The following is a 22,798-nucleotide window of genomic DNA, read 5'->3' as shown; positions in this document are numbered from 1 at the left end:
CGACTGCAGACCCACTGCATTACCATACTCACACACACACACACACACACACACACACACACACACACACACACACAGTGAGTGCCCTAAGGGAGAAGAAAGCTGCTTGCAGGCAGAGAGCTGAATAGAGACAGAATCTCCTGTTCTGATCCTGAAGAGGTCACTGTGCACTCCAGCAAGATGTGTGTGTGTTTGCTGCAGGTTTGTTTGTGTGAGCATGCATTTTTTGTCTGTGCATTTGTTTTTTTTATGTGTAATTACACCTTCCACAGGTGTGTGTGTAGCCATGTGTGTTTATGCACCAATGTGTAATGGTGTGCACTCCTCTGTGTTTCCCTGCACAGGTCTCCTCTTCCTCCTCCATTCTCTCCAGTCTGCGCTTCCTCACCGAGCTATAGGTGCGTATCATTGGATCAGTAGCTGCTGCCTGCCACACTGTCCAATCGCATCTAGGGAGAGAGAGAGAGAGGGAGAGAGAGAGAGAGGGAGGATGAGTGAGAGAGATGGGGGAGGGAGGAGAAAGAAAGGAAGAGAGGGAGATTGATCATTTGAACGTCCTGGGCCTTGCAATCTTTTGAGAAACACATTTTTACAACAACTAATATTTTTTTCATTCCCATCTTTTGTTGGATTTTTTTTCTTGTTTATTATTTAGGGGTTTATTCCCAACCACGAGACGCACCATCGCCACCACCACCACCACCACCACCACCTCCAGCAGCAGCAGCAGCAGCAGCAGCATCAGCAGCAGCAGAGGAATACATCTCCCAATATCCCATCCCGGGCACGTCGGATAAACTGCAGCAGCGAAAAACACGAGGCTGAACATTGCGGTGGTGAAACGGGAACGGGAACATGCTCCGTGGGATTTCACACCTCTCACCCCGGCTGGGTACGTTTACATCCTACATCCTACATCCTACATTTTGTCTTTTTACTGCAGCGAGGATGCAGGTTTGCATTTGACTGAGTGTGTGTGTGTGTGTGTGTGTGTGTGTGTTTTGCCGTAGTCAGCTTCAGAGCCGACAGAGATTTAGTCAGGATATTCATGCGTTTTTTTTTTTTTTTTTTTTTTCTTCTACACACTTGCTCTTTAATTATTTCTTCCTTATTTCTAATTAGAATAAAAATGCGACGCGGCTTTTTATCTTTTTCTGTGTGAAAACATACAAGGGGGAGGGGGTTTGCCTTGATAAATGGAGGGTTATTCATCAGCGTGTGTGTGATCACCACCGGAATGTTAACTAGCACCTTGGACAGCCGACACCAACACAATCTAACATGGGAGGAGCGCTGGTGCTGATCATTGTGGCACTCTAATATCTCTGCTGCTTAGTATGGATATGCATGTGTGTGTGTGTGATTACATGGAAATTGATGTTGCTCTCTCTCTCTCTCTCTCTCTCTCTCTCTCTCTCTCTCTCTCTCTCTCTCTCTCTCTCTGTGTGTGTGTGTTAATATTCTGCCCTTAGGCCCTCAGAGAGAGAGATAGCAGGCTGGGGAGCAGCTGTGTGTGTCTGTGTGTGTGTGATCGAGAGTGTGTGTAAACATGTAGAGAAACCCAAGAAAGTGTGTGCAAGAGAGAAAAACGTGTGTGTGTTATTGAGAGACATAAAGAAGTGCATACATCTGTGTGAGAGAGATAGTGAACAACGCGTGTGTGTGTGTGTGTGTGTGTGTGTATGTCACAGGCTTCCTACCTTATGCTACATGCAGGTCAGGAGCCCCGTGGTGTATTCAGGGTTTAATTAAGCATGTGACGTGACTCTCCATCCCTTCCTCCACACCCCCACCAACCAGGTTCCTGTGATCTGTGAAACAGTGTGTAGTGAGGATGTGACATATGTCTGCGGCTATACACACACACACGGACACACACACACACACATACAGCATTCCTGTGTGTGTGTGTGTGTGACACAGCAGCCCTGACAGTCTGACACCGAGTTAAGCTGAGCGGACAACATCTCGTTTGCCCTATCTATCGCTCTCATATCTATTTTTAACGGGAACAGCAGCGAGGTAGCACAGCCTATTTTTCCTGATGTGTGTGTGTGTGTGTGTGTGTGTGTGTGTGTGTGACATTTTATCTATTCAACGCTGTGATTATTCTAATGAAGACTAATTAAATCCTCCTCTCCTTCTCTTTCCATTTCTCTCTGCCTCTGTGTCTTTTCCAGGAGGCGGTTTGGGCTTGTTATGGGGTTGACCGGAAGGAGAGAGTGACAGAGGAACAGTGATGCTACTGTTTACATAACGAGAGACTCACACACATACACACACATACACACACACACACGCACACATGCTTAAATCGCCGGTCCAGGACACACACACTCGCTTAAAGACTTCCACACATACACGCACGTATAGACACGTATTCAAGGGACTCGCCGACTGAGTCACCGCACACTCAGAGGCACAGAATCACTGACTCACACACACAACAGGAAAAGGTTGTTTGCACAAGTCAGGAGTGTGTGTTGTGCATGTGTGCTATGGGCCAAGCTGAGCAGCAGCTGTGTGTGAGTGTTGGATACCTCTGAAGGGTCAACACAGCCGAAACCCTCGCCCTCCCGAAGGCCCCTTGTCCTCCCTTCCCATCCCTCATCTCCCGGCATCCCCCCGAACGCACCATCATGTCCGAGCTGAGGACCAGGAGGACTCCCTCGTCTTCTCTCTCCCCGCTCGGGTTTCTATCCCTCCTCCTCTCCCTCTGCCTCTCCCTTTCCCTCTATCCATCCTCCTCATCGGCGCAGCAGACCGTGCCCGTCATCTCCACGGCGCAGGGCCGCATCCGTGGCATCCTGACCCCGCTGCCCTCCGACCTCCTAGGGCCCGTCATCCAGTACCTGGGAGTACCGTATGCGAGGCCTCCGACGGGGGACCGACGCTTCCAGGCGCCCGAGCCTCCTCTGCCCTGGCCTGGAATAAGGAACGTGACGCAGTTTGCTCCCGTGTGCCCGCAGTCGCTGGATGAGAGGAGCATGCTGGGAGATATGATGCCGTCCTGGCTCACGGCTAACCTGGATATAGCGGCGACGTACCTCACTCACCAGAGCGAGGATTGTCTCTACCTCAATATCTATGTGCCCACTGAGGAAGGTGAGTGAACCCAACGGTGTGCACAGACTCTGGCCCAGTTCCAAATCCTGGTCCCTACACCCTCCCACTCCGTTTGTAGTCACACTCACAGGGTATAAATACTGCGGCCACTTCGGGACGAACTTCTCTCTCTCCAGCAAGGAAATAAATAAATATCGGAATCAGAAATACTTTATTGATCGCCGGGGGGAAATGGAGTCACATTTTGCTCCCAATATTGAATAGAAATATATAGATAAACATAGAGAAATCATAAGAAATTATAAATAAGAAATATGTATAACAACAGTGCAATAATAATGCTGAAAAATAGGATCTATCATTCATTTTGTAAAAATGCAAAAATAGTATTAATACATATTAGTTTAAATGCAGTGTATGAATAAATGCAGTGTTAATACCAGAGTAAACCAGATTATTACACAGCTCAATTAATGCACTAATTGATTGTACTGTTAAGTCAGTATTGCACAGTTGAAGATATAATAAATTATGGGGTTAAAGCTGCTGATAAAGGTAAAAAAATGATAAATATATGTTGTTTATATGTATAAATATTCAACACTTTACAATCAAATGAACATGTCTACTGTTTTCTAGACTAGCCAAGAGTATATTTGATCCTAATTACAATCTATTTACTTTAAGTTGATAATGTCCTGTTTACGAGTTAATGTTTGTACAGGTAGTCACAGTGAACCGACATTGGAGCGTGTTCCATGACGAACACAAAAAGGTGTTTTACGTCATCAGTAGGTGCAACTGGTTAAGTCGGCATCAATGCAGGCTCGCTGTTGGCGGGTTTCATAACCCACTTTCCATTACCCGCTGGAATGGCACTTAATATGGCGGACCCTTCACGCAAACGGAGCGGAAGCGGGTAGAGAGAGGGTGTAGGGGCTGGTTTGGAACTAGGCCTCTCTCATCAGGGTGAATAAACATGCCTGTATGTCAGAATTAGGATGACATGTTTTAAGTGCTTTCGCATGTAAGGTGAAAACAGAGTGGCACCGGCCAACCTTGGGATGACCGCAAGGTGATTTCGAGGGTATCTTTTAGGCTGTGACATGTGATTAAAACATGGAAGTGTCCTGTCAGGGCACAGACATACCCTTGTTAAATAAATGAATCAAGTTTTTTTTTTTTAAAGTGGAGCCCAGTCCCCTCCAACCCCCCACCCACCGGTGCACGCCTCTGGTTGAACCAACACTTAGTATGCAGACACCTGCGTCAGTCGCCAAGGGGTTTACGCCTTTACTTGTGGAGGAAAGTGGGAAGGACACAGACTCACTCATGCATACATATTGGTTCATACACATGCATGTGACCTCGCACACACACACACACACACACACACACACACAGAATGGCAAGCATGAACACTCTCACAGCCTCAATTTATATCCACCCGCTGAGAAATGAAGGTAGGGAGATACGAAGCATGGCAGCCTTTTTTGTATGTATAAACCCAATGAGTGATTAAAGGCTGAGATACATACAAATGGACAGGTGGACACACACACACACACACACACACACACCCACACACGCCCACACACGCACATACAGTCGATATTCAAACAACAGACAGAATGGAGGCAGAAGGAAGGTGGGTGGATATGTGCTTACACTCAAGCACAAACTATCTATCTATCTATCTATCTATCTATCTATCTATCTATCTATCTATCTATCTATCTATCTATCTATCTATCTCATCGTCTCTCTCTCTCTTTCCCAGACATCCATGAGGAGGGGGGTCAGCGGCCGGTGATGGTCTACGTCCACGGGGGCTCGTACACAGAAGGCACTGGCAACATGATGGATGGCAGCGTGCTGGCGAGCTACGGCAACGTCATTGTCATAACCCTCAACTATCGCCTAGGAGTACTGGGTAAAATGAAATCTCTTCTATATCCAATATATCTTCTATATCTATGTCATTTGCTGAGCACTCCAGTACAGTATATATATGCTTTTACTGTAGTATGGGTGCAGCTGCATTTCAAAATAACGCCCCCATGTCCCCAGCCTGTTAACACACTGTTACTGTAAAGCATAGAGTTATTCTGCAATAGAGATACCTATATCTTGACAACCAATGAATATACTGATAGATGCATGCTTTTCCTTCTGGGTGCATGCGACCAGGAAGCAATCTACAGTGAAACATTTTAAAAAATGGCTGTATTTGTGCTTCAACACGACACTCTCCACCCTTTGAGCAAGAACAGTAGCAGTGCAATTACTGCCACGGTGCTCTGGGTATTCTGATAATATCACTGCGGTATCATGCACCTACTCTATAGTCATTTACTTCACGTTGGGGGCTAGGCTAAAGGGCGACGAATGGATAATAATTGGAAATGCAATGTAGACATCTCTGGTGCATTTAGTATGTAAGTTGGGAATTTAGCTGCAGAAGGAAGACGAAGGAGCTAAGAGGAGGTGGTGTGGGATGAAAAGATGCAAGTTTAGTCTATGACATCATTAAATCTTATACTCTAGTTAGATATGAATTCATGATTTTGTATGAGTGACTAATGTTTTCTTATAAACACAGTCAGTGTTGTTATTTGTCGTATTCAGTTTTATTTTTATTTTGCTATGGGTTGTCAGGTTTATATTGGGTGACGTATTTATTAGTAAAGATCTATAAGTAATTAGAGTATTGATGCAATGTAAATGCTATTTCTTTTAACCATAGAGTGGTGCTGGAATGAGTCCTAAAACCAGGAAATGACTTAGCGTTTTATCACTTCCGGTTCCCTCGTCTGGAAGTCAATGTTTTTTTTTTAATGGGTTTTTAATTAGATGCCTGAAATAAGGTCTGTGGTTAACACAAGTTTAAGAGATTTTAACGTTTTGTTCTCCAATATAAAATACGTCAGTAAATATCCTACTGGCTAAATGAGACTACTAAACGTCATCATGCCGAGTCGTCCGCCTTTACAGCCTCGTTGCGTATACTCGCGTTCATGCAACCGTGGTGTGGTTCATTTATGGCCTAACGCTAGCTTTTTACTTCTGGCGATTGCATTCACACTTCAAAAATCATAAAAGTTGTCATTTGTCATTTGTGGAGATTATCTTGCTAAACAAAATATGTAAGTATCATAAATGTTTGTTTGCCACAGAGCTTATTTTCTGCAATAATCCACAATCCAATCGAAAAATCCCACAGACTTTTTTTTGTGGGAACCAGGGCGATGCTAACTTCCCGGTTGGTCTAGAAAAATACGTCATCCCTGCAACACTACATTAGACCGGCACATACGGGTACTTCGCAAAAAAGTCAAGACTGCGCCCCCTTTTGGGGGAAAGGAAACCGAAGATCCCATAGACTTCACTGCAATTTGACGTGTGTTTGGATTGTAATTTTGTCAAATTGGTATGCATTAATTTCTTGTTATACAGTCGATTGTTTTATACACATGTCTAATAATTATTTTGCGACCTTGCTTGAACCTGAGCATTCGCGAACCTTAATAAATTAAGGTTGATCGACGCCGTGTCTCTCCAGTCTTCCCCCGTTCAACACAGTGGCCGGATATTGCTTATAAAGACATTTATACATATTTGTTTGAATAACGTTAAGCCAAGTGTTGTCTGTAACAGTTACATAACCAACCTGTTAATAGCCAAGCGGTTGATTTATGGGCTGAGAAGAGAACAAGAGATGAATGCAGACGAGCTTGTCAAAATTACAATCCAAAAACACATCTAATTGCATTGAAGTTTATGGGATCTTCAGTATTCTTTCCCCCAAAAGGGGCCGCGGCCTTGACTTTTTGCGAAGCACCCGTATGTGCCGGTCTGATGTATAAGGATTTATCCGACATTGTTCTTCATAGTTTCTTTACATTTACGTTATATTCACCATCTGGATTATTAAATCCTTCAGCGAGCTATGAAATGTGAAAACCATTAGTGAGTTGTTTTCACCCAGAGTGCCTTTTTGTTTTTTGAGAGGAAACATGTTCAGTGTGGGTGTCCCTAGTGGAAACAAACCCCCTGAAGCCAATTTTTTCCACTACTAGCGTTGACTCAAATCTGATCCTTTTTACCTCCATGACTCTCTGACTCATTGCTCTCTGAACAGGCAAAATCTGATTCCCTGTGTTTTTTTTCTAATTTTAGTTCAGCTATGCAAAGCACAATGCGCTGAATAAATAGAATATCTTAGAATCCTGGCATTTGGGTTTTTTGCTGCTGTAATTATAAAAAATTGCAAAGCCTGAGCTGGGCCACTGTTAAACAGAGACATAATTTACTGTATTACACGGAATATAGAGTAGTTTGTGTGAGCACAGCATGCCTTCATATTGATTAAGTCAGATGCACGAGCTGCATATCATATCATACCATTGGCTGGGTTAAACTATGCCCTCACTCTCATTAGGAGGTACCCACTATTTAATAATTCATATGAAGAGATTAATTAAAATGAGCCAGCAGGTTAATAAAAAGTGCAAATACAGTATGTTTTAATTTAGCCTATTCATCAATATTACAAATGATATAACCCACATACCATTATCTCTTTAATCTACTTGATTCTGTGGATTTATGTTATAGAAAGCGACATGATACATGTATTTGAACAAGGCTTTTGATAAACTGTAAGCAGATTTATCAATCAAAATGCAATTAATATAAGAGAGCAACAGCAAAGGAAGAATTCTTGTGGTGCTTTTTCTCTTAATTATTTAGTGCACTTATTCAGTTTTCTACCTTTTTATGCAGTTTTAGCACATTTTATATATACATCACATGAGCACACAAATCAGATTAATACTGTATGAGAGATATTTCTCTTCCAGAGGGAAGGACGCTTCTGGGTTGTCCTTTAATTAGATGGAGAATGTTTTTGAAAATGGAGCTGAGTAGAGTTGGATTCATGTTAAAAAGGTTAAAAAAAAGTATTGATCTGAGTTTAGGAGATCCATGCTGTCTTTTCTGTATTTTAGAAGCGTTTAAGGCTTTCATTAGATATTGATTTTATATGATGGCATAAAATCTGCATCTGCTTTGTGGGTGAAACAACGATTTAATTCTGACCTTGGGGATAAAACTAGTCGCTACAGCAGTAATCACCATATCGAGCTGAGCAGAGCCAATCCCACATGCTTCTTTTTTGTCTTCATCTCCATCCTCTGTGTTTGCACCACCTCCAATACGGTCATCACCATCATCACCACCACCACAACCATCGCCATCACCATCATCCATCATCACGAGTAGCAGTGTCTTCCTCTTCTTCTTCCTCATTATTGTCGTCATAAGTTGGATACATGAGGTGAGCCCATATATACACAACAGTGTACAAATATGCACATAAATGTTTTCTTGCTAATCTTACCTGCTGGAATTTGGGAATATAAATTGAAACATATGAAAGCACACAGTATATAGGAAGTAGGGCAGTTTTAACGTCACTAATTTCTTTCAGGCAATAACGCAACTTGCAATTTTTGAACTCTGACCTCAAAATGTGTGAATGAAAATGAGTTCTATGGGTACTCTCTCCCCGTTACAGACATGCCCACCATGATAATCACATGCAGTTTTGGTCAAGTCATAGTCAAGTCAGCATACTGACACACTGACAGCTGTTGTTGCCTGTTGGGCTTGAATTTGCCATGTTATGATCTGAGCATATTTTTTATGCTAAATGCAGTACCTGTGAGGGTTTCTGGACAATATTTGTCATTGTTTTGTGTTGTTAATTGGTTTCCAATAATAAATATATACATACATTTGCATAAATTAAGCATATTCGTTCATTTCCGTGTTGATAAGAGTATTAAATACTTGAAAAATCTACCTTTAAGGTACATTTTTAATTAATTTTGCGATTAATCCAGATTAACTATGGACAATCGTGCGATAAATCGTGTTTAAATATTTTAATCGATTGACAGCCCTAACAGGAAGCCATTCTGAAACTGTTCTTACGAGCAATTTCCTTATAATGTCTATTTTACTTGAGAGAAATTCCAGACAAATTCCACATAGGTGGTGAAATGTATTATTTTAACAGCGTCGCTTTTCTTGCTCATTATACTCTTACAGCATGTGTTCATGGCCAGCTTGAGGTTCAGAGGAATTAGCTCCTGCAGTAATGAGATATACTGTGGTGGAGTGAGCCATTAGGATCCTTTTTGTTTACTGAACACCGTCAGCAGTAAAGGGAATAAGGGAGAGCTGCGGTTGTAAATGCATGCGTGTGTAGGTTTATGTCCGTGTGTGTGTGTGTAAGTTGATTTTCACTTACATGAATATGGATGTACCTTGTTGATTTAATCCAATTTTCGAGGGATTGTAGGGGAGGCACATCGTTTTTCATTAATATCATTTCTATGATGATAAAACTCATGCATAATTGATCTTAACAGTGGGGATGCCATGATGTGGGAATCACCTCCCTGTGCGCTCCTGTTTGTTTGTACGCTGTAAGATGACTTTCCAAAAAAATCGACAGGGAAACAAATCTTTTGATTGACTCATTATTTATACATAGCTTGCTGGATTCTCTACAGAGCATTTTTTTAGCTTCACATCTCCCTCTCTTGTCTGCCTGTAGGGTTTCTCAGTACAGGTGACCAGGCGGCAAAAGGGAACTACGGCCTGCTGGATCAGATCCAGGCTCTGCGCTGGGTGAAGGAGAACATCGCAGCCTTCGGAGGAGACCCGGGCCGGGTCACTGTGTTCGGATCCGGAGCCGGGGCCTCGTGCGTCAGCCTGCTCACCCTGTCTCACTACTCTGAGGGTGAGAACAAAAACCCTGCTTGCCTTGTGTGCTTTATTCAGTTTAACTTTTGCACTTTAAAATGCACAGAGAGTATAGATAAACAGCGGCATGCCTATGATGATGGTGGGCAGGCAGGTGGGTGCTGTGAAAGCTCTCATGGTTATGAAACCTTTCATGGTCTCCAGTGGAGCGATACAGCTTTCATTTACTGGTATAAATGCCTGAATAAGCCTTTGAATTCTCTGAATAATACAGCCCGCTATTGACTCATATAGCTAAGAGCTGTTTTATTTTAAATTGTTAACCCTTACCTACTTGAACCTGATGCTCTAACTATGACCCCCTCATCCTTCTGAATAATGCATGTCTATGAGTTTTCTTGCTGTGGGAACATTAGATCTGTTTATGTATGCAAATGTATTGTGCAATCCTCTTGAATTTGCAATCATATGGATGCATTCATGCATGCCTGTGTGGGTGCATCTATAAATGTTTACGTGTGTATGTGCTATGTACACCCATATTTGTATTTATGTGTGTGTTCATGTGTATCTCAGACCTGTTCCACAGAGCCATCATCCAGAGCGGCAGCGCTTTAGCCAGTTGGGCCGTCAACTACCAGCCCAGCAGGTACGCCAGGCAGCTCGGCGAGAGGGTGGGCTGCGGCATCGACGACAGCACCCAACTGGTCGCCTGCCTCCAGGGCCGGAGTTATCGCGAACTCGTGGAGCAGAGCATAACGCCGGCCAAGTATCACACGGCTTTTGCCCCGGTGATTGATGGGGATGTTATACCTGATGACCCCCAGATTCTGATGGAGCAGGGAGAGTTTCTGAACTACGACGTGATGCTGGGGGTCAATCAGGGCGAGGGCGTGAAGTTTGTGGAGGGCATCGTGGACTCAGAGGACGGTGTCACGGCTGAGGACTTTGACTTTGCGGTGTCAGACTTTGTGGACAGTTTGTATGGATACCCAGAAGGCCGAGATACGCTGAGAGAGAGCATAAGGTGAGTGAGACTGTGAATGTCTGAATGTACTTAAGGAATAGTTTGACATTTTGGGAAATACACTTGTTTGCTTTGCTCAGAATTAGATGAGAACATTGATACCACTAAATATAAAGCTACAGTTAGGAGATAGTTAGCTGAACTCTGTCCATCTGTCCAAAGGTAACAAAATCGATCTACCAGGAGCTCTAAAGCTCACTGATTAACATGTTATAGTTCATTACTTTGATCAATACAAACACCAAAGTGTAAAATTGACTATTTGTGGTTTTATGGAGGGTTGTGTGCTGAACTATTTCTTAACCGGGTGTAGTGACATCCTTGAATTTTGACATCATTGTGACTTTGCACAGGCAACTAGCAGAGACTCAACAAGAAATAGTCAAAGTACATTACTTCCAACCACAAGTTTTTTGTTTTGATATTTCTTTTTGCGTATTGATTAATCATACAAGCTATATCTTGTTAATTAGTGAGCTTTTTTGATGTTGGTAGATGGATTTTTTAAAGCTTTGGAGAGAGTGGTTTCCTGTCTTTATGCTGAGCTAAACTAACCTTCTGCTGGTGGTAGTTTCATATTTTGTGTACAGACCAGGCCGCAACCTCCGGGTCTGAAAAGTGAAGCCAATGCTGAAGTGCCTTAAACTTGCAGTCTTTCTAATAGCCAGCAGGGGGCGACTCCTCTGGTTGCAAAAAGAAGTCAGATTTTATAGAAGTCTATGAGAAAATGACCCTACTTCTCACTTGATTCATTACCTCAGTAAACATTGTAAACATGACTTTATGGTCTCAATCACTAGTTTCAAGTCTTCTTCAATACAGCATGATGTTCATTTAGTAAATTATAGTCCCATTTAGAGTCAAATAGACCATAAAGCTGGGGATGCTCTAGGGTGTGGCTACCGTGATTGACAGGTTGCTACCACGGCGTTGTATAACATTTTGATCGCCTAAAAATGTCTTATTCAGTAATCGATTGTAGTTAGCAACCCCCTCTCTCACTTCTGGTTGCAAAAAAACAAGATGGCGACCGCCAAAAACCAAGATTGCGACGGCTAAAATGCTGAACTCAATGCTTTAAAAACGTAGTCCACAAACCAATGGGTCCACTTCTTGGCACGAAAAAGAAAATAAGCGTATTTGTCAAACTATAAAGTGTAATGCCTTTATGCAAAACTATTTTTTTGCATAATTTAATAACAGTAAAAGATGTGTTTATAGATTAATTGATAACTAATTTGAAATGTATACACTAAAGGTTCATGTACACGGACTGGGCGGACCGCGACAACGCAGAGACCCGGCGGAAGACTCTGGTAGCGCTATTCACAGACCACCAATGGGTGGCGCCAGCGATCGCCACAGCTGACCTCCACGCTCAGTACGGATCCCCCACCTACTTCTACTCCTTTTACCACCACTGCCAGAGTGACGCCACGCCGCCCTGGGCTGACTCCGCCCACGGTGACGAGGTAAGCCGATGTCACAGTGATGTATTTACCGAGATAACATTAGTGACAGTTGTAGGAGTGATATTAGATATCAAGGAGAGGAGTAAAGATAGGGAATTTCGGGTACTTCAGGCCGAGGCAAAAATGAAGTTGACTAATGTCTCAGAGATTTTAGAAATATTCATGTGATGAATCAGGACCTCTTGGTTTAGATTACCCGTGAAGTGCTGCTTCATATTGATTTGTTCAAAGTGCTTAATAAGTGGAATCAAGCAATCCTCTACAGTGTGAAATATTTGAAATGTTCATTTAATTTATTTCACCGCAGGTCTGATTTCGAAGCTGTTGTATATTTACCACTGGGATGATTAGTCTTAGTCTTATTATGACTTAGTAACAAAGTAGTAAACTTTTGATTTCCATGTTTATTTTGTATAGGTGTGCTTGTCTTATGTTCAGTGCACTGAATGTGTGTGTGCATGCATTTGTAGTTGGTGTTTGGGATTTTGTGACTTTGGATTCACTGCAGCACATGAAGCAGTATTTGTCTTCACCAGCATCAGTTATGGTTACTGTCAAGAGAATGAATGTAATCTGTTAGCTCCCGCTATCCTAAAATGTGTGTCTGTATGTCTGTGAAGGTGCCCTATGTGTTCGGCGTGCCCATGGTGGGACCCACCGATCTGTTCAACTGTAACTTCTCCAAGAACGACGTGATGCTGAGCGCTGTTGTCATGACTTACTGGACCAACTTTGCCAAGACTGGGTGAGCTATTTAAATGTACACTGATGTGAAACTCTGTGGAAAATCCCACTGTGAAGAGTTTTTTTTTGCCTGAATATACTATAAAAAGATAATCACTAAACAAGACCAAACAAAGCACAGCTTGAGTATGATTCAGTCCGCTTTATTTCTGCCTCTTTAGACGCAGAAATCCGTTTCTAATTTCTGCTATCAATACTTAATCCCAACCCACACGCAGAAAATTTCTCTCGATAACGAATGAAAGCCAGGCCATTTAATCACATTTTAAAACGTGAAAGAAAGTGCACAGCTGTCAGTAAGAAATCATCCTCCATCTTTGACGCTCTGCAGAGAGACGAGGTTTTGGCAACGCAGAGTGTTGTTGCTGTAACTGTGGACAGCTCACTCTCCATTTTACAGGAACAAATCTCCTCCGCGCTCGAAACAAGACAGCCAAGACTCAAGTCTGTGGTGTCATCAAGACAAACAGCATAGTGCCTCTCTCATACGTTTTCTTTATGTTTAATTTGTCGGACTGATTGATAGTTAACATGATTATGGGGAATGTAACAGGGTTCACACAGAGAGAGAGAACAACAGGGAGAAGATAACAGGTTTTGATCAGCATTAAGCAAATGTCTTTCCTACAAATGATGTTCATATTGCATGGGGAAAATGCACTGGCGCCAGTTTGTAGGAGACGGATCAGCCTAAATCTATTTTTTCTGTCAGGTTTTTCCATCAAGATAAGTAACATTTTAATAGCAAAGAAAAAAGTGTTTTTCAGAAATATTACGTTTCGTTTGGAATGGAAGTTTAAAGTGAGCGAAGCTGAGATTTAATGATGCATTAGAGGAAAACGCCGGCGTTTTAGAGCAACAAAAATAATGAGCTGACAGGCGAAGGATGTGTTATTATAATGTTTTTTCCTTCAAAAGGTCTCAGACGTCTGACGAGAAGACTTTAGATACAATCATGAAAGCAGCACTGCAGCCTAATTTTGGCACGCAGGTTCTCTGTCATGTCAAAATCCTGACATTGCTTTTCTTCTTCGGGCCTTGGCTGAGAAAGTTAAAGAAGCCTTGCTATTGAAAAGGTCCTTGAGGAAAGCCAAGGTAATGTCCTTAAAAGAAGAATGAAAGATTGGCCACAGTTTGATTAATCTTCCCTCTTTGTGCACCCTCATTCAGTCATTTATGGTTAAAACTGGTGCAATGGGACAGAGAGCTTATTCAGTATGTTAAATCAAAATTAAAATCATCTGCCAGTGGCGAAAAAAGCTTCTAGAGATCCAATTTATTAAATTGAAAGTGAAATGATGTGCCAGTAGCTAAGAATACTACAGTTGTAGAAGGAATCCACATTAAAACTTTAAAAAGACGACAGTCTGCGCTGATAAGAGTACCTTTTATCTCTCCACTCTGACATGATATACAAGATAAAAGTAATTGTTGAGGATGGACCCTCTTTCTGCAGCGCTCCAAGTGAGTAATTACCAGTAATTAATCCAATCGAGGCTCACTCCACCGAGACCTCTTCAGATTTACAGAGACATCTGCAGTCTAGACCTTGATCTAAATCACCGTAGAGCCTTGCGATCTCACAACATGCAGAATTAGGACAGCGCTCTTACATGTTTTCACTCCGGCTGGCGTTAAAGAAAAAACAGTCTATCACATTGCATCAAGTTAGCAGTTTCTAGCCCAAAGCCTGTGTTGTCATTACCACCACGGCAAGCTGCAGAGCTAAATCACCAAGGAGGGTTGTTAAGATTTCAGTGCGTACTTCAATTATCAATGGGGAACTTTCTCTGAAGAAAGATTTCTCCCGGTTGAGAGCACCTCAGACGGTGATGGAGCTCTGCGACAGCTCAATTTAACGGAGAGGATATGATGCTCCCTGATGTATATTTTGTAAGCCTCTGTGTGGGCGTATAAATCCTCAGCCTGTGTGTGCGTGCTGGTGGGTCTTCACGCTAGCTGCCTCTTTGTGCTGTTCATATAAGGTGCTGATTGACAAGTGAGCACACAGCGTGTAACTGGCAAGTCTGTGAAGATGTGCTGCTCTTTCATTTATGTCATTTTCGCTGCTGACACAAATCAGTCGCAAATTGTCAAATGAACGCCCGTCCGTATGTGTCAAAGAGGTGATTTTTCAGGATATCTTCACTAAAGAAGATAAAGATAGCTGAGAGTTTTTAGAGGAGCAAATATCCTTTCACAACTGCAGGAGTTTCAAACTGCGCATTATGTAACTGAAATGTTTTGTAAGAGGCATATAAAGTGGACAAAACAAATCAATGATTCGCAACTGAATCACCTTTGAGCTATGTTTACAGGAAAACAAAACTTGTTTTTGCTTTGTGCAAATATTCCTCGCTACTGGTTTTTGTCTTGGGTTACTTTGATATTGATTTAGAAAGATGTGTGCCAGACTATTGGACAGTATGAGAGAAAGTCATATCCCCCCCACAGAGGACGGTAGCCAGCTGGGAAAAAGTCTCCAGCAGTTCTGTTGGGAAGTCTCTGACATTTGAAAAACTGAAAAGCATGAAATATTGGTATTTATGGTAGAACATTGAAATGCTTTATTTTTAAAATATGACCCTTGAATGTAAATATGTGGGTGGACATTTCATTTTGGTTTATTTAAACCTTTGTCGAGTATCGCTGTTAGGTTGCACTATTATGTTGGTGATTTGATTTCGATTTTTACACACTGTTTTCATGTTGCCAGAATGCTCAGAGCTGCTGGCAGATACTTCACTATTGCTGAGTTAATTCATTTTGTCATATCTCTTTGTTCTTTTTTTCCCAGTGTATCTTTTTCTATATGATTATAGCTATTTGTAGAACAACAGGTTCAGAGGGGATGAAAATCAATGTCTTGCCTCACACAAATGATTAATTTCTTCTTTTTGTTATCTATGAATTATATAAAAATAACATAACCACCAACGCATGCGATTAAAGGAACAGTGTTTAACATTCCGGGGGATCTGTTAACAGAAATAGAATATAATATTCATAAGTATGTTTTCATTAGTGTATAATCACCTGAAACTAAGAGTCGTTGTGTTTGCGTTAGCTTAGAATGAGCCCTTCATATCTACATAGGGAGCGGGTCCTCTTCACAGAGTCCGCCATGTGGCTCTGCCGTGTTTCTACAGTAGCACAGAACGGACAAACCAAACTCTGGCCCTAGATAGGGCATTTCATGTTTTTATGTTATCTGAAGGCCACCGTAGTTCTCTGACATGCTTGTGAAACTGTGGTAACGTGAGTCACAGAGTGCAAAACCGTAGTACCGCCAGCCGCCATCTGACCTCCGTTGCTCCTAAAGTAGTGTTATTATGCTATGGATGACCTCTGAGCGAGGCGAACGAAGTTACCACGATCTTGCACTCTGCAGCTCACGCTACCGCAGTCTTTGAAAGGAAAGAGTGAGTGGAGGGGTACTCGGTTGGTTGCAATCTGCAACCACACCACTAGATGTTGCCGAATCCTACACACTGTACCTTTTAATAAACTGATTGTGTTTCACTCTTTTCCAGTGACCCAAACCAGCCGGTTCCTCAAGATACCAAGTTCATCCACACTAAGCCAAACCGGTTTGAAGAAGTGGCCTGGTCTAAGTACACCCCTAAAGAGCAGCTGTACCTCCATATTGGCCTGAAGCCCCGTGTCAGAGACCACTACCGCGCCACCAAGATCTCCTTCTGGCTCCAGCTGGTCCCTCACTTGCATCACGTCAACGAGCTCCTCCAATCGGTGTCCACCTTCACGCATAGCCCCTCTCCACAGGATGACACTCCTTATTCTTACACTAAGCGTCTCGCCAAAGGTTGGCCACCTAGCAGCACGCGTCACCCGGGTTCACAAGGAGGAACTCCACAGCCGCCGGAGGCTGCTTTAGGCCAAGGTGGAGGGGAAGACGGCGTCCGCGTCCCGAACGAGGACTACTCAACGGAACTCTCGGTGACGATCGCGGTGGGAGCGTCACTGTTGTTTCTTAACATCCTCGCGTTCGCTGCACTGCTGTACAAGAAAGACAAGAGGCGTCTGGAGCATCGGCGGCCACGTCCACTTCCTCCCCCGAGACGAGACATCACACCTGCCGACGTCGCCGCCCACCTGCAAGGGGAGGGACTGCTGTCATTACAGGTGAGTCATGTGTTTTTGTATTTTTATTGTGCTTGATCGTGCATTTTATTTATTTATTTATTTAAGTTATGTTTAAAATAATCATGCTTATTGTCAATAATTGCACACATTATCAAAGTAATATATAGTGTAACATCATGCCAGTGGAGGTTGTGTGTGTGTGTGTGTGTGTGTGTGTGTGTGTGTGTGTGTGTGTGTGTGTGTGTGTGTGTGTGTGTGTGTGTGTGTGTGTGTGTGTGTGTGTGTGTGTGTGTGTGTGTGTGTGTGTGTGTGTGTGTGTGTGTGTGTGTGTGTGTGTGTGTGACTGACTGAATGAACTCCTTTCTTGCCAGTGGAGAAGCTGCCAGTAAAGCACTTCTGCAAAACACAGCCTGTCATCAGCAGACATTATCAGTGTGAGGATGTGTGTGTGTGTGTTTGTGAGTGTGTTTTGATGCATGTGCATGTGTGGGCTGTGTCCAATTGCCTGAATTGCTTCCAATTGCCTCCAATTCATCCACCGACTATTTGGCCTCTTCTGAGCTCAGTTAGTGGCTTTGAAATCTCCCACAGTGAGTGCTAAATGTCAGATCTCTTATAAAGCTGACAAATGCTGTTAATTGGCAAGTCAACTACAGTAATGTGGCTCGACATCCCAGATGCTTTTGTAATTGTGTTTTATTATTTGAAATGTCTCTGTGTGGTGTTTTTAGCTTTTTGACCACCACAAGTAGACCTGACAAGGAAAATTCAAGCTTTCTGTATTAACATAGGTTGTTGTTATGCACTGTGCATGCTGGCGTTGAACACAATTCTTCTGACTAGGAAAAAACATGCCGGCTCTGCAGAGGCTAGAAATCACCGAGAAATTATTCAGAATAAGTCAGGAGTGGTTTAGATGATGATGACAAATTGCAGCGATACAGTTTGATTTGTTTGACTGCTATATGCTTGAAACAAATCTGACGGGAGTAAACCCTCAACCTACTCCCAGAATTTAAACTCTTAATATATAATTTCACACGTTTGAATGAGTCATGGTGGTGATTTTATAGAGAGGTCTGCTTGGGGATGTGTTTGCTTGATTGACAAGCCAGTGATACTAACACACAGATGGTGTGGTTGCCAGCTTTTGCCCTTTATACTTTTACATGATGATTTTCATACCCAATCCAAATTAAAATAGTTTTCATTTATACAGTATGTAGGGCTGGGCGATAATCAAGTATTATTAGATATGGATTTTTGGTGGATTTCATTTTGTGAATGTATGATCATTTCACATGAATTCAAGTAGATGGTATTTAGAAATGAGCTAGAAGTTGTTCATGGTTTACATGAAGTGAAGTGTGTTGTGTGATGACATGCATAACAGTGGAACACAGTTTATTTCACTTTTACTATTTTATACATGATAATGCATACATTTGCCATATCATGATATATATTGACATGAAAAAATATTAATAATGTTATGATATTGATTTTGACCATATAGCCGAGCCATAATAACAGTGGATTTGGATTAATTCAAAATTAATCAGCAGCTTTTTTGATAGTTGATTGTTTAAATCATTTTTCAAGCATAAAAGACAAAACATTCTCTGGTTCCAGCTTCTCAATTGTGAGGATTTGCTGCTTTTCTCTGTTTTACATCACTGTGAGTTGAACATCTTTGGGGTTTGGACTGTTGGTTGGACAACACATCTAATTTGAACATGTTACCTTGGGCTTTAGGAAACTGTGATGCTCATTTTTCACTATTATCTGACATTTTAGGATATAAAATAATAAGGTATTGTTGTGTTTTCGTTGGTTTAGAATGAGCCGCAGAGTGCAAAAATGTGGTACCGCCAGCTGTCGTCTGACTGCCTTTGCTTGTGCTAGTGTTATTATGGTAAGGATGGCCTCTGAGCGAGACGAATGCCGTTACCATGGTTTTGCACTCGGCAGCTCAAGTTACCGCAGTCTTGGAAAGGGAGGAGTGATCGGAGGGGTACCCAGTTGGTTGCAATCTACAACCACACCACTAGATGCAACCAAATCCTGCACACTGTCCCTTTAACTGATTATCAAATATATGAATTAAGTGAAGAAAATAATTGGTAGATTAATGGATAATGGAAATACGCCTGTGGCAGCCATTGATTTGATGATTTGACTATGTATTTCCTTCCATTTCTATCACTTTGAGTGCTTATTGCTTTAACTCTTTATCGTCTTCTTATCTAATCATCAACCATTCACTCATCCACCATCCACCATCCACCATCCACCGTCCACCGTCCACCATCCACCATCCACCATCCACCATCCACCGTCCACCATCCACCATCCACCATCCACCATCCAACCTTTTAGGTGAAACAGCTGGAGTGTGACGCTGCATCAGCAGACGAGAGGAACAATACTCACCACCATCACACCCTGGATACGCTGGACGCCCTGGACGGCTTGGACACCCAGGACATCTACAGCACGCTGGACACCGTTCGCCTCACCTGCCCGCCCGACTACACCCTCACCTTGCGCCGCTCGCCCGACGACGTCCCCCTCATGACCTCTCTGACCCCGGGATCGCTGCCCGTGACTCCTGGGTCGCATCCCGTTACCCCGGCGACGCCGATGACCCCAATGACGCCTGGATCAATGGTGGGGATGAGGATGGGGCATCCGCACCAGGGATACACACACCATAGCCCGTATAGTAATACACACTTGCCGCACACACACATCTCCACGCACACACACTCCACCACGCGTGTATAACCGCAGCAAGATACACACACATAAATAACACACACAAACACACACACTCATACACACACACACACACATAAAACAAAAGACTTAAATACCTCTACTAATTACCCTGCAGGATTGTTACAGACGGAGTGACAGAGAAAGACATTTTCAGTAACAGGATGAAGAGACAGACAGCTGTGTGTTGCATGTCGGGGACCTGAAGACAAACTGGATCCCGGGAGATGCAGTTCTATGCATCATTCGCTCATAACCTTGAACGAGACGAGCCAAGGCATCCATCAAATGTCTCAAGACCTGCTTTGGATATTAAACCTTCTGCTTTTTCTACACCTGAGGAGGAAGTGGACGAGCGCTGTGGCATAAGGGTCAGTCATGGATCAGTTTACATCTCCTACTGTACCTGCGCTGCTGCACAGCGACGCAGCGCTGAGACTGAGCAGAGCAGATGCACATGCAGAGAGCTAAGAAGTACCACACACACACAGACTGCTGATGTCAACTTGAACAACCTGTGAAATGTGAATGTAGCATTTTTTTTCCATTAAAAGATCAAAGGCCCTATCTGCCAAGGATCAAACTAAGCTGAGGAGAAAAATAACAAATTTCAGCGAGAGATGGATGTAAAGAGAGACAGAGAGAGGAAGAGGGGATTAAAAAAACAACATTAGCTGAGGGAAAAGTTTGTCAGGTGGTGGGAAAGAGATTAAGATTTCATTGAGAGGGATTTAGGAGCGAGAAAGATGAAGTGAGATAGAGTGATATGGAAAACACAGGAACGGAAAGTGTGCCAAGAGACAGAAATTAGCTTCAGAAGATGAAAGGGCCTCTGAAGTGTTGTCAGACTTACTGAAGAATCACTCTAACCAGCTATGTGTTAAACTCTTGTAAATAGAATGGAAAGATACAGATGATATATTATGATTTATAGCATTTACCTGCTCTTGCATTAAAAACATGACTTATTTAACCACATTATTGCTTTCATTTCAGATATTACTATATTATTGTATAGGTGTCCTGAAGCAAGGCTGGTTGTCTTTCTATCTCACCCGCTGTAGTATGTACACAGTACCTTTATTTAAAGGCTATGCACAGTCATTTCAATAATTCTTAACCGTGTAAACATCTCGATACTTGTTTAGTAGTTGAAGTATAGGACATTTTCACACCATCCTGTCTATTTGTTTGACCATCGTATGACAAGCTAGTACTGTGTATATAATGCAATATTGGTTTGATGATTGAGCACCAGCCAAAAACCATGACCCTTGACCCTTTAATCCCTTCCCGTTCTCCTATCCCCCTTGTTCCTAACATTTCTCTTAAAGGCCTTACCCCTAATCTCTAATAACCTTAATTAATGTCTCCGCTGACAGACAGGTGGTGATGATTCAGGGGTCGCAGTGTGCCCCAAAAAAAGTAATTCGTCTGACCGTTTTCTACCTTACACCAGGGGCCTCAGTATTTCTAGAAGAGCCCCTGCTTGAACTACCTAATGCTGACTGAAACCTTGTTTAACTAAGAATTGTTAAAGCTTAGAAAATCTCTCCACAGTGTCGCCCATAATCTGTAGGAATACATGGATTTGTCACCCACATTTCTAAAGCTTGGAGTTTGGTTTACTACCTGCCACCATGTTGTCAATTATTCAGAGCCAAATGTGATTAATTAGGTGGAGCCGGGGTGGAGCTGATGAGGGACGATCAGCGTGGCTTCGTGTGATAGTCTGACTTGACATTGAAGGCAAACACGCCTCCAAACATTTTTTTTTACAATCTTAATATCCTCCTAATGGAGCCATATTTTCCCCAAGACATGCTTTTTAGAAGAAGTAAAATTAATTATTTTTAAAAATACCACCAACATCTTGTGGAAATAATGATTGATTTTATTTCATAGAGAAGTTGGGAGGTTTTTCCTGCTGACTTCACAGCGAGTGCTCGAGGGCGGTGGTGGTTACTGCTGTGTGTCATCATAATAAGATTCGCAGCATACATAAAATCAATTTTAACCAATTCATATTGACAATTCATGTGGCCGAGACGCGGTACTGGCATGGCTGCTATTAAAATATGACAAATGGTCAAACTATGTGGTTGCTAATGTAAAGATAAAAAACCTTATATGTGAACTAAACAACAAACCCCAAACTCCCAAACCTTGATCCTAACCAGTAATTTAACCAAAGGCCCTAACCCTGATATTGTAACCTTCCTGTTTTATCCTCTTTTCCTTCCCCTAACCCATCCTCTCCCCTCCTCCCAGCCTCATCTGTGCGACTCCATGCAGCTTTGTCACAGTGTGGCCTATTTAACCTCCTCTCATCCTAAGTAACTTCTTCATGAGAGATTTTAGTTAATTGTCAACAGAATATGTGAAAAATGAAAGCCGAAAAATTTGTGGATGACAAGCAAAGAACTTTTACAAAAATGATATAAAAATAACATTTAACGGATGTTTGATTGACTGAATATTTTTATTTCATAATATGGGTTTATTGACTCAGCGGATGGCTGGATTGTGTCAAGCATAAAACATTTCTGCTGCATTTTTGAAAAATAAAAATATCAGTATTTTACAATTTATGAGCATTTTAAATGTCTTGTATGTCTTAATTCAGAATATGTAGTGGTCATATAGAAGGGATGTAGGGGGCTTTTGCTAATTGCATCCTCTTGTTTTTAGTATATAAAGTGATTTCTTACCACAGAATTTGCCACAGTGATACACAGCACACATATGAAATTAGAAATGATATCTTATCTTTAGCTATGCTCTATAGTGCATACATATATTGTACAATTACTGAAGTCCTTACTGCAGCAAA

The 22,798-nt window shown here is 42.3% G+C and overlaps 1 protein-coding gene across 2 annotated transcripts; it reads left to right on the top strand.

The window, feature by feature from the left end:
• Positions 1-457: 457 nt before the first annotated feature.
• Positions 458-22,556, top strand: LOC119500602 (neuroligin-4, X-linked-like). 2 transcript variants are annotated; one of them, XM_037790420.1, is made up of 10 exons: positions 458-892; positions 2,181-3,105; positions 4,847-4,999; positions 9,692-9,877; positions 10,417-10,867; positions 12,126-12,339; positions 12,960-13,084; positions 16,617-17,226; positions 19,567-19,857; positions 20,084-22,556. In XM_037790420.1, the coding sequence occupies exons 2-10, from the start codon at positions 2,640-2,642 to the stop codon at positions 20,123-20,125; spliced, it is 2,538 nt and encodes an 845-aa protein (XP_037646348.1). In that variant the 5' UTR covers positions 458-892; positions 2,181-2,639; the 3' UTR covers positions 20,126-22,556. The 2 variants fall into 2 exon arrangements, with proteins under 2 accessions (XP_037646348.1, XP_037646347.1); XM_037790419.1 differs by having other exon boundaries at positions 19,567-22,556.
• Positions 22,557-22,798: the final 242 nt, after the last annotated feature.

The sequence above is a fragment of the Sebastes umbrosus genome, chromosome 13, assembly GCF_015220745.1.
Source record: "Sebastes umbrosus isolate fSebUmb1 chromosome 13, fSebUmb1.pri, whole genome shotgun sequence".
Classification (NCBI taxonomy): Eukaryota; Metazoa; Chordata; class Actinopteri; order Perciformes; family Sebastidae; genus Sebastes; species Sebastes umbrosus.
This window is presented reverse-complemented; position numbering and strand designations above follow the sequence as displayed.